We start from the raw sequence: 13,569 nt of genomic DNA on the forward strand, positions 1-13,569 counted from the left end.
TCCTGGAGGGTAGTCTAAACTATTGGTCCTCCTAATTGTCAATCATTCTAGTGAATCAATCAAACTTTTCAAAAAGTGGAGAGGGCGGGTCTTATCTAAAATTTGGAAAGATCCTCCGCTATACCTTTAAGAGCCCAACCACTGAATTTTAATGTCTGATTTTACACATATACACATTTATCCAATGAAACGCCAAGTGTAGAAATATTTTCCCACTGAAAAAGTCTTACTTTAGTTTTATCAAAGTGAGGACACATTCCATGTGTGAAAATATGTTGTTTTGCACATCCCTAGTTAGCTAGAAGATTAGTTTCCGCTTGTTCTTTGTTTTAGGTGCCAAACAGGTTGATGATGAAAGATGTGTTTTCACAAGTTGTCTCTCACTGTCTTTCTTTCTCCCCATCCTCATCTCACAGTGCAGTGTTAGCTCTTTTTAGAGCTCAATTAACCTGTATCAGCTATTGTCAACCATTTCTCTTTCTCCATCTGTCTAACTTTGTCACTTCCGTCCTCTACTCGCTAATAACTTACTCTCACTTCACTGTTATCACTGTTTCTCTTTTTCACCTGCTCATTGTGTCTGAATTATCTCTCTACTTTCTCTTCCCTCTCTCCTCACACGTCCCTCTGTTGAATAACAGAAGAATAAACTCATTCTTACCTCCCGCTCTAACCCTCCTGCTCCTCCCCGTCCCATACAGGTTCAGCCAGACACAGCCCCCCGCGAACGAGAGCTGGTATTGACCCGTTCCGGTTCGGTTGCTGGGCCGGGCAGCACCGGAGGGTGGATGTGCGACTCCTCCACACTCCCCCGTGCTGGACGGCACTCCTCGAGGGGCAGTCTTTCCCTAAGTAGGAGCGGCGCAGGGCCTGCAGAGTCCAACCACCCTGGGGTGGTTGACGCTGCTAACGGAAGCGCAGAAATGCAATCGGTCAGTGGCAATTATGCCACCATCCTGCAGGGGGAGCAGCAGAGGGACTACTCTGGGACTCTGGGACGGGGCGGGCTGGAGATGGGCAGCGGATTTGTGGTGGGCAGGCCCGAGAGAGAGGCCAGCATTCCACTGAGCACCGGGATGTATCCGGAGGGTGGCGGGTTTATAGGAGACTGGCACGAACGGATGGGCATAACCGGGTACCCGCTGGGCAGGAGGGATATGACACCCCAGCTGCTTCCGTACCCTGGCCAAGGCCGGGGAGCATTTGGGGGCATCCTGGGTTATGGCGGAGCGTGGCCCTCAGCACCTGAGGCGTCAGGAAGAGGGGCGCCCATCGGAGGTGCTCACTCTCTCGCCCTGAGGGTCGGCGAGTTCCTGCGTCTGCGTCTGGCACAGGTGACCTTTGACCCCTCGCAGCCTCCGTACGACTCGGTGCAGGTGTACGGGCTGGAGGGCACAGGCTCGCGCGCCGGGTCCCTCAGTTCCCTGGACAGCGAAGGCAGCAAAGACGCCGAGAAGGAGGTGTGGGGAGCAGGTCTGGAAGATTGGGGCCCACAATTCCAGAAATTAGCCCAGCTTTTTAGGGAAAAGGAGAAGGAGAATGAAGAAGATAAGGAAAGAGATTTAGAGGCCCACAAAAAGCACAAGGACAGGGAATGGAAAGAAAATGAGGAGCAGTCTGGAGACGAGGAGCAGGCGAATGTCTGAGAGAAAGAGAGCGAGAAAGAGAGGGGTTGGGTGGGACAGTGATTAAAAGGCAACAAGAGCTGGAATAATGAAAAGTGAAGGGTAAGGAGGGAGAGACTAAGAGGAAAGGTAATAAGGGAAGACAAGGAAAAATGAACTGAGAGAGCAGAGGCAGTGGAGAGAGTGATTGATGCAATTTGAAGCAATAAGTGCTGAAAAGCTGATGTGTGAGCACAGTCAAAGCCGTGTTTCTTTAGCCAGCATTTAACATTCCTGAAGTGTGTTTGGCAGTGAGCGAAAAGCAAAGTTCACTGTATACCAGATCACATTTAATTACAACAGAGAAAGTCAGAGATTTGAACTCGGATTTTTGTGTCAGCGAGCAAGACAATGGCACCACGGGGGAATGAGAAACGCAAGGCCGGAACGACAGATGAAAAGTTACTGCAACACACGAGGGAGTAGAAAAATAAATGTTTGTACAGAAATTGTTAATACATTCACAAAAGCAAGAGAACTGAATTATTCAAAAGAAAGCACTGAATATTACAGTGAAGTCCTGAATAAGTGTCTGCATAAAGATTCTCTGTGTTTACACATACACACAAAAACAAACACACATCAATTTTAAACCCTGCATGGGAATTCTGCTTTGCGGACGTCTCATTGTCAGGGTTCAAAATTACTTACATTTTTGCCAAGAACAGATTGTATACAAAGTTGCTCAAGAAAAAAAAAAAAGAGGCAGTTGAAATGTAGTGATGTTAAAATTGTGCAAAACAAAAAAACTGCACAAACCATTACTCGTCAAAAAAAATCCCACATTTAAAAAGTGAAGGTGAATTATGAGAGCTGACAGGTCTGCTTCAGCTAGAATGCACTTTTATACATGATGTTCAAATAGATTACAAATGGTGTTGTTGTTTTTTATTGGAGAAAAAAAAACATGAAAAAATGTTCTGTGTAAATGCATTTAAATGTAAATATCACTGAATGCCATTGTGAAAAGTAACAACAGTACTGTAGTCTTCAACAACAAAAAATTATAGAATAATTAAATGAAAACTGGAGAATATTTTATATATATATATATATAATGCCACATCGAAATCCACTGGATATAACTGGAAGACACTGAATTGACTGAAGCAGATTAAACCCAACCATTTACAGTACGATGTCGGATTCGGATGTGTCGCTCTTCCCAAACGGAACTTTTTTTTTAAATTGAATGCGAAAGGTTCAAATAAATGTATCTGAGGTCCTTTTTCTGGGTTGAGCACACACTCTGCAATGATATCCCGATTAATCACACTGTTTTTGGCCACGAGGACTCACTGTGACTGGACTGAACCAGAACCACTGTATCACTGCACAATCATGCGAACCAATACCAGGGGGATTTATGCAGTACAAACCCACACCTTGTAAATGTTATTTTATGATAAGTACAATTACAGAATGACTGAATAGAGCTGATTTGATCTGGACTACCCTGTGTCAGTGTCTACACTGGATGCAAGCGGTGCGACATTACAAGCAAAAAGAGCCTATTATAATCACTGATACTGTCTACACTGGATGTGGCGGGAGATTACAGATGGACACCTAAACTAAACTGTAAACTGACGGCCCGTTTAACTTCTGACGTACTCCACGCGCTTGTGCTACTTCCGATCGCAGTGCAAATGGATTCGTAACTTTTGCTTCGACCAGTGTAGACAGCCTCAAACTGTTATGACCTGGTGTAAGTTTAAAGAATTTAATGCGTCTCATTTCATTCCATATTTTTCAGGTAGATTAGGTCAGCTGTAAACTGGGTGTGGAGTTACTGCATTCATCCTGGTTTCTGCCTTCCTATTGGACTGCATTGTTGTGGCCCCAAGTGGTCCCTGTTGGTACTGAGATCTCACGATGGCTTGTATTGATAATGTATTTATTCTGTTGTATTTTTTCCTTTTCTTTTTTGTAAATTTGAATAAAGACAGTATGTTTTGAGGTGATGTGTGCGCGACCTGATGTGTATATGCTCTTTTTTTTCCTTTTTTTTCTCCAAGGAACTCTTGACTTTTGAGTCTGGTCTCTGTTCTACAGTAGTCTTTGTTTGCCTCTGCTGAGTAAATGAAGTGCTGACTTTGGAGATGTCCATAGAGGCCCTTCAAACAGGGACAGAGTTGGCAGGGAGAAAACACAATGTCTAGTCCACTTACTCCCATGCTACGTGACAGACTTAAACTCAGAGGTCAATAATGGGAACTGAAAGTTCAGGTTGCACTTTAAGACAGACAAAAGCTAACTGCAAGGTTCTCCTTGAAAATTGCTCCACTTGAAGTCTGGGTTACGTAAAAAGTGCGAGATTTATTAGTGTGCCTGACATGCCTTATAAAATAGAAAGCCATCGAAAATAAAGGTTGTTTCAGACCATCGCACCCTGCTTATCCTACACTTCAATCCTGCAATATGTGTGTGTGATCGTGTTTGAACTAGTGTATGTGCTGGAAAAAAAAACAAGCCACGGCCACCTTTTTGATTTGAGGCTAGTTAATTATTCATTAGCTCCAGCGCATATCCTGTTAGATTAAATTTGGTTTAATTACATTTGCAATGCTTGATGTAGGAAATGGCAGACTAGAATGAGAGAGACAAAGAGAGAGTGTGATTGCTTCAAAATTCACTTAGAGCACAAGAGGGATTCAAAATGATTTTTGGAAAGTGAGATTATAAATGCAAGCTCTGTCCTTGAGTTACATAATGAATTGATACGCAGGATATTATGCAATCTAAATAGGCAGGGTGTGAGAACCCATCACACATGCACATACAGAAAAAGTATTAAGAGTTTTTAGATGAAACTACTAAACATTTTCTCAGATATCTTATGCAAACAAATATTCTGGCCATGTTTCTTGAAGCAGAGTGTTACCACAGATGGGTTATTTCTAAAAGTAGTGTCAGAAGATTTAGTTTTTCATAGTCAGGAAAGAATTTATCACAGAACACATGGAGCACAGTAGTACATGAATAAGAACAAAAATAACTTGCTATTAATACATTAATTCACTGCAAAATGTCATCATTAAAGATTAATTTGGTGTCCTGCACAAATCAGAATGAACCTTTAGATCATTAGTGTGCAGCTCAACCACAAGACATCTGGAATAGAGGTATGTGAACCTAAAGTGTTTCTCAGTTTTGCATTTTCTATGCTTCCTCAGGAACAGCAAGGTGGAAATGCCCACCAACCTTGATAATTAAACTACTAAATATCTGGCCCACTGAGGCAGTGGGTGAAAGGGACTGGCTGGCGGTACAATCCATATTTATCTCTGCATTACTGCCAACTGCCTTGTATTAAAGGCCTATATTTACAAGGGTAGTAAAACATTTTGGTGACTGATGAACAGTGAGCAGTCCTAAAAGAGGAAACTGCTTAATGAACACCTAATTATGACTTAATATAAATGCAAACACGATTTTATGTTAGGTTTAGGGGATAGAAGATTTCCATAGGTCTGGAAAAATATTTTTATAATTGTGAGTGTCCTTTAGTTTGGGGACAAAATTGGTGCAATAAATCTGACAAAACCTCCTTTTGGGGACATTCAACAACGTTTTATAAAGAACATTTTATAAAGTCTTTACAAAAATGACATTTTATGTTAGTCTATAGCAATTAAGCAATATTTACGACCATGAATGGTGTTCTTCTGAATATCATTCAGTGTTGTATATTATGGGTGAGCCACTGAATCATTTAATCAACCGATTCGTTCATATCAGTGATTCATTTAGGAATGAATGAATTGCACAGCCACTTGTTTCTTTACACTGCTGAATTCGGACTAGCGTACTACTATTTCTGCCACAGAAAGATATGCTAAAATGTATGTGTTTCTGAATGAGTGAATTATTTAGTCAACCGGTTCATTCAGTCAAAACGGATTCAGGAATGAAACAAGTGGCGAGCGAGCGAGTCATTGAATCTTTACTAAACCGATTAATTCGTAAACGCTGATGCAGTGGTGTAGTCTACGTGATACGCAGGTATACGCCGTATACCCACTAGAAAAGGCCAAGGATTTGCGTATACCCACTTAAAAAAAGCGTGAGGATACGTATCAACTTCGTTTTGTGTCAGAACTTTCACACTTTCATTCATAAATTCACCCCGTCTGTGTTTGCGAAGCGACGGATCGAATCGCGGAATCCAGTCACAAATGGAACTTGCTATAAAGCAGAACGTCACGGAATTAGGCTATTTTTGAATGAATAAATCAAAAGTAGCTGCTGTACAATGAATCAAATCTCGATATGGATTAGTGTCTATGAATATTAAAGCTAAAGACTGCAATTGTTCTACGCGTCTCTGGGATGGAGCGCTCAGTGTATGCTCCACTACACACACACACACACACACACACACACACACAGAAGCACGCGTGACTCACGCTCGTGGTGTTTTCAGCGTTTCACTGTATTGAGACATGATGTAGGCTACAGCTACACATGTGCATTTCATCGCAGAGCTGCTATGAAAGTCACTTGATGAGAATTTCACCATTTCATTTGATAAAACTATCGTCATTCATTCGTTTCATATACACACAGAAACTGTTATGTCTTTACGACAACCTGTCAAAATAAAAGTTCTGTATAACTTGAAGAAATTATAACTGGGGGTGTTATATTAGAGTATACTCACTACAAAAAACTAGACTACACCACTGCGCTGATGCATTCAGGAACAAAACTGTGGCTGTGTCCGAAATCGCATACTCTCTTGAGTAGGTACTTATTTTCAATAAGTAATCACTTAACAACCAATAAAAAAGCACATTCTATATAGAATGAATGTGTGTCTACAACATTCGCAATGTCATTATCATGTGACCTACCAGCGTCAGTTGTGTCGCTTCACTCACTGCCATTCACAAATTCTCTCCCGTGGCCTCATGGGATGCCACACCTCAGAATCTCGCTTGAAGAAGTAGGTCATCCAGGTACTTTGCCTTCTCTTTTACGAGTCTGTATTTTTGAGTGAGTCATTGAATCATTTACTCAACCGATTCGTTCAACAACAATAGCAGTGTTTGAAATGGATCACCCCCCTCATTAAGTACTCCCTATTACTCCACTAATATGGGGGAGAGCGTGGCACAACCTAATGCTTTTTGACTTTCTCAGTTTGTGTAAATCTACTTAGGGTTCAGAGTATTTATTTTTTCCCACATGACTTTTACACATGTCTAGTACAATTATGTGGTTTTGTTTTATTAATTCAGTGCATACTTTTTTCTTGATATACCCCGAAAGAATGGAAGTGAAATGTGACAACATGCCCCATAGTTGGGGTACATTGTAACATGTGAGGGCCACATTGTAACATGACCATATGATTAGATCTGATCTAATAAAAAAAAATATACAAGACAAACTACAGTTTTCTGAATAAAATACAATTATTAGCTTTTTTTCATATAAAATAATGGCATTTTTTAATAATTAAAAATAAAATATTTTTTGAGTTTGACAACGAACACAACGGAAAACACAGCTATACAACATAGTTCAAAACATAATAATAATGAATCATTTCTGAACATTGACTCTAAGTCTTTATTCACCTTTTTCTCATGTTTTCTTAATAGAATTCATAAAAGTATAGTATAGAATAGCATATAGGGGCTCATTGTAACACAGTGTTACAACATACCCCGCCTGCACAACTGGGATTTAAACCCTGCTAGTGTCTTCTGCTAGTTAGCGAAGCATTAAAGAACGCTCTTAACTGTTAAATAACATATTGGAGATTAAAATAATATCAGATTTGTCTAATTTAAAATAAACACCAGAAACAGAAATGAAAAATTAATGTAAGTAAGAAATTTACTTTAGCTATGTTTAAATAAATGTTCAGTGATATCTTCCAAAGATTTCTGTATTTTGGCACAATTTTTTCTCTATATAGCCTAGTGTTGATATGGCAACTAGTAAATACGCTAAGTTTTGTCATGCTGCAAGCATGTATGGAAGTATTTAAAACAAGGGTGTTACTGTTACAACTAGCCCTGCGTTAGGTTGTGCCGCGCTCTCCCCAGTCCACTTGAAGGAATAAATGAAAACGAGTGAATTTGGACACTGAGAGTGCTGGAAGGGTTGCCACTTTGTGTTTACTTTTTTAATAATCATTTGAAACTTAACTATGCCGCTCCAGTAGTAATGATAAGATTTATCTTGAACTGTATAAACCTTAATTAAACAATTCATTCAGCGCGTGACTCTCACAGTGCATTATGGGTAGCCTATTAGATAAGTGTAGATCAGTTGTAGGTTACACTTAACTGTGGTACTGGACACCAAATAGCTGTCCCCTCAAATGCCCAATTTAAGGGTATAGGGGGCGATTTCGGACACAGCTCCATGATTCATTCAAAAACGAGACAGCAACGTTCGATATGGCTTTGGATCTAGTTTTGTTACACAATTTTACCTTCACTTTGAGTTATAAAAGCAACATCACATATGAAAGGATAGTAGCCTACTGAGTAGGCTATGAGTCATATTTTGTGTGGTTGTGCACTTTCCTGGCTTCCCTGTGTGTGTGTGTGTGTGTGTGTGTGTGTGTGTGTGTGTGTGTGTGTGTGTGTGCTGTAGGCCTACATAGCCTAGTCTTGAAGATGAACTGGCAGATTGTGTTGTGTGCTATGTGTTCAGGTTTGAAGTGGTAAATTAAATCTTCGTTATCAATCTTAATTAGTGTTCGATCACCCAAACAGTAAGCTGACAAAAAAATCCATAGGAGCAGTAAGGGTCTCTGGGTTATAGTAACAGAAGACATGATGCACGTGATATTCATACATTGACCGCATTTAAGTTGAATAATAATAATAATAATAGTTCTCCACCCAAACCTTTGGCAACAATTATGTCAAGACAAATCGTAATTATCTAGACTAGAGGAAAAGCCAAGAAAAATTCCTTGTTGATTTTGCGAACAAGATGGTGCTGCCATCTAATGGACACAATAGGAATAAACAGTCCGAGATGTTTTGATGCTTCTGCTGCTGCTGTGCATTTCATACAGGTTTGGAACGACATGAGGATCAGGAACATTTTGGGTGAGCTATTCCTTTAATAGTAGAATACTTATTATATTATTGAGTGACAATCTAAAGCAGTTTCAGACTTTGTTTATTTGAATAAATGTATAATAGTTAAACTATTAGACCATATGGATAAATCAGATTAAATGTGAATGACCAATGAGCCAAGCCTTGAATACCAAAAACCAGCCAGGTATTCCAATTCGTCAGCTCCTCAGTTGCACAAAATGGTGCCCCCTTGCTAGTTTGTGTCCTACACAGGCTGCATACTCTGCGTATAGTGGTGGTATTGTGTTACAGAGTATTCTATACAGTTTATAGACAATAATATTTTATTTTGACCATTTAAATATATCAGCATTCATAATTGTATTGCTGAAGTATACTGTCTGTACTTTGTTTCACCTTTTGAGTCTGGTGGTGTCTTTCATGTAACTATTTTAAGGAAGAGGACTTGGGAATTCATAATGGGTAATGTAGAGGATCATTAGTTCCTTGTCAGACAGTCAGAAAAATGCTACTAAACTTTTTGATTGTTTTCCAGCCTGGCAGGGGTGAATCAGGCATGCTTAGAAATTCTTGTAATACCAGACAGAGAGGTGTATTATTTTTATCATTATTATTAATTTTATTTTTATTTTAAATAAAAAGGATTTCTGTAAGGCCACCAACACAAAAAAGGATTTTGCTGATAAAAAATGTGTGTGCAACAGATAAATATGGGTGGAAAAGCTCAGTTGGTCAGCAATCCCCAGTTCTTGGATGCAGTTAGTGTTGTAGACCCCAATATCACAGTGATGTGGTCAACTGACGGCTTTCCAGGAATTACACGGAGCTCAGTCTTTGGCGAGGTTGAGCTGTAGATGACACTCCTTCATCCAGGCAGAGATGTCTGAAAGGCAGTCAGAGATATGTTTTATAACAGCTTTTTTTCTTTCTTTCTTTTTTGGAGTCACAAAATGAGTACTTGGTTAAAATTGCATATATTTACTGTACATTTCTTACTATAGGCTATTAGCCTACTTGCACATGCTCACTTGGGTGTATACTGCTTGGAAAAATTGTTTATTAATTAGGATTATAATCATAATAATATGTGACCTCCACACAAACATTGGGCAACAATTATGGTAAGACATAAAAATTATTCAGAAGATAAAGAAAAATCTTTGTTGATTTGCTTACAATATGGTGCTGCCATCTTATGGACACAATAAGAACAAAAAGTCTAAGATGCTGCTGCCGCTCTCTTGTGGTCATACAGGTTTGAAACTGCATCAGGGTGAGTAAATGTTGACAGGATTTGTTTTTAATTTTTAGGTGAGCTGTTTAATTATTAAATAGTAGGAGACGTGGTGTTATTAAAAGACAAAGCAGGGCATAGTGGGGTTCAGAAGTCATTTTAACTAAAATGAATAGGTTAAAAGATTAGACTGCATATGGGTTTAAAATCTGATTAAATGTTAAGGACCAATGAATTTCAAGGTTTTAATATTAAGTGATCCATTGTCCAACAGTCCTTAAAAATTCTCATCAAGAATGCAGGAGAATAGCTGTGAAGGAAAATCAATCTCACATGATCAACCTTATAGCTGTCACGTTCTGTCTTAGTGCAGTTACTTTATCAAGGACTTTTAGTTTGCTTCTCTTTGTTTTCCTGTTTCCCGTGTTCCCGCTTGTTTAGTTGTAATAATTACTCATTAAATGGTTAATTAGAGCACACCTGTTTTGTATTATGTTCATTCACCCTATGTATTTAAGCCCTGCAGTTCGTTGTCTGGTTTTGTTTGTATGACATGATGTTGCTTTGTTTTTTCAGTTGTTGTTGCATTAAAAAGCTAATGCTACTATTTACTTTAACCTTCCTAGCTTTAGTAATAAAAAATAATTTCTAGGGTCAATGACAATGGTTAGAGACACTGGTTATGGTTACTGGGACTGGTAACCCATAGGTCGCAGGTTTCGATTCTCAATACTGGCAATCGATTCTCAATACTGGCAATCGATTCTCAATACTGGCAAGGGCACTGAGGTGCCCTTGAGCAAGGCACCTAACCCCCAGTCGCTCCCTGTGCGCTACAGCAAAATGGCTGCCCACTGCTCCTGGTGTGTATGTGTTCACTCACTTCTCCTAATGTGTGTGCACTAACTTGAATGGGTTACATGCAGAGGACAAATTCCGGTATCTGCACTTGGCCTTCGCATGTTACTTTCACTTCCACTTATTCAGGGTTATTTAAAATCTAGTCTTGTTCCCCATGCTGATTAAGTACAGGATGTCCCACACAAAGCCTAATATTCCATTGGTAGGCAGCAGCATGAAAAAGCTTCTGCATTTTTTATATAGCATTTAAATGTTTACCAGAGACTCCCCAAATGTCACAGAATATTCTGTATGGTGTAATAAGCTGGAGTCATAAATGCATAGAATTCTTCTATACAATGTGTACTTTCAGTTTCAGCTGAGTGTTGTCAAGAAGACTTCAAAAACATAATTCATACCCTAGATAAGGATCATTATAGAAATAGTTCATTTCAACAAGTGAAGAGTCACTAACTCGTCCATTCAGTACGAGCTTTGATGCTGTGATAGCTTCTAATATCTGTGTGACTCATGTGTGACATATGCAGTTTCTCTACATGCTGCTATGCAAAAAAAAATTCTGCACTCAAATTACACTCTATTCTTGTAAACACAGATTTATACTGAAACATACAGGGCCATTCATGGTAGGACGTTTTTTAAAATAAAAATATAGCAATAAAAAAAGAGCAACAGCAACCAAATAAAAAAGTATTTCCATTTGATTAGATTTTTCCAAAAATGTGTATACTTTTTGACAATAATAAATAAAAATATATAATAAATAAAATAAATGAATATGTTAATTATAATAACAAAACAATGACAACAATAGCACTAGTTGTTTGAGAAACAAGTGGAAATGCAAATTATTTTCATCTTTGTTTTGCATATATGTCCGATTCTCACTTAGAAACCCACTAAACTGCAGTGCTTATCAGGAAACCTATTGAAGAAATGACAACAGAGACTCTTTGAGTCTCAAAGTCTGATTATTCCACTTCTGCTTAAAAAAGTTCTTAAAATAGACTTAACCCTTGTATGGTGTTCGGGTCTGTTGGACCCGTTTTCTTTTTTTATCAAAAGAAAAATTACACAATTATTTTTTCAAACTGAGACTCATTGGCCTTGGCTCATTTTCTGTGAGGAATATATATCAGAACACATTTTCAATGAAAACACACTGTACACACTGTGGGTGTGGGTGTGTGTTTTGTGTGTGTCTGTGTGTGTGTTGTGGGTGTGTGTATGTGTGTGCATGAGTGTGGGTGTGCGTGCGTGTGAGAGAGAGATTGTGTGTAAGTGTGAAAGAGTGCAAGAGTGAGTTTTGTGTTTCTACTCCTGCCATTCCCACACGGTTGCAATTCTTAAATGTGGTCTAACAAAGGTAAAGAGAAAATATTAACCATTTATGCTGTTTATATTGCTTGTAATTGGGATGAAGTAAACATCTGTTGAGTATTTTAACATAACATTTTTGATGGTGTTGAATTAAAACCCAAAAATGCAGCGGGTCCACCAGACCCACGAACACTGGCTGAGTAACAAAAATATGAACACCACACAAGGGTTAAAGCATATGATGACATACACACATACATACAAGTAAACAGCTATAGGCCTATTTATATTTTTATATTTTATGATGGAATGATTGATTGATTGATTGATTCAGTCATTCATTCAAATAAGGTTTTTACAGATAAACAGTTTGGCAAAACTCAGTGGAAAAACATATTTACTGTTTACATTATTTACTTTTTTTGGTGCCAGTCAGATTAAGGTGGCAAAAAAAAAGCTGACAAAAGTTTTAGTAGTTAGTTTGGAATAATCTGTAGAACCGTGATTCGACGTGGATCATAAATACAGTCCTCTTCTAATCCACTGGATACCATTCCACAGTTTGGCGGGACCCACGCAGTGTCATAACCATGTTGATGCCAGGTTTTCTGTAAGGGATGACCCTGATAATCAATCTTCTTCACTTTTCCCACTCGAACACTTAATTTAAGAATGGCCAGCTGTTCTCCTCTAGCATTCCCAGGATAACGAGAAGCTTTCTCTTGACTTCGGCTTAAGTAAACTCCATAACCGAGCATGCCATCAGAAGAGGGTCTGAATCCTTCACTTAGGATCTTCTGTGCGTTTGCCATCGTAGTGCCGTGGTACATGGTGTATTTTCTCCGTCCAGGATACTTCTGTATTCCAGTGCCATAACCATTGTCCCCCATGGCAGTAACCAAAGCACTCTGAAAAGTTTTCATTTATTTGATAATTAGAGGATAACCAAAGACATTATTTGAATGATATCAAAAATATGCTTTGCTAAATATTTAAAAGCTTCATTTAATTTAGCTGAATACAATTTCTTTAATAAAAAATTTGTTTTAATTTAACTTACATGCTCAGGAGTCTTTTGGTGCCAAACAGCCTCTAGAACAGTGGTTCTCAACCTCTCCTGCAGGGACCCCCTGACAGGCCATGTTTCTGTTTTAACCCTGAAATGGCACACCTGATTCAATTAATTAAAGGCTTAATGAGTAGTTGACTAATTGATTAATTGACTAATTCCTACTCTTCCTACTCTAATAAATACTCATTAATTGAATCAGGTGTGCCATTTCAGGGTTAAAACAGAAACATGGCCTGTCAGGGGGTCCCTGCAGGAGAGGTTGAGAAACACTGCTCTAGAAAAAGACTAAAACTTTATAGAACTTTGGTTTCACTTTTATTTTGTATATTGGGTGGAGCCAAAGGG

At 38.8% G+C, this 13,569-nt stretch overlaps 1 protein-coding gene across 3 annotated transcripts in view; it reads left to right on the plus strand.

The window, feature by feature from the left end:
• The window catches only part of cdh24b (cadherin 24, type 2b), a 135,806-nt gene extending 132,183 nt beyond the window's left edge, over positions 1-3,623 (plus strand). For 2 of the 3 annotated variants that reach the window (XM_082173430.1, XM_082173431.1), the window contains exon 14: positions 642-3,623. In XM_082173430.1, the coding sequence (XP_082029556.1) occupies positions 642-1,646 (1,005 nt within the window). In that variant the 3' untranslated portion in view covers positions 1,647-3,623. The remainder of the gene's footprint in view (positions 1-641) is intronic. The other variant, XM_082173432.1, reaches the window with a different exon arrangement.
• Positions 3,624-13,569: the final 9,946 nt, after the last annotated feature.

This window comes from Leuciscus leuciscus (assembly GCF_965113295.1).
Source record: "Leuciscus leuciscus genome assembly, chromosome: 6".
Classification (NCBI taxonomy): Eukaryota; Metazoa; Chordata; class Actinopteri; order Cypriniformes; family Leuciscidae; genus Leuciscus; species Leuciscus leuciscus.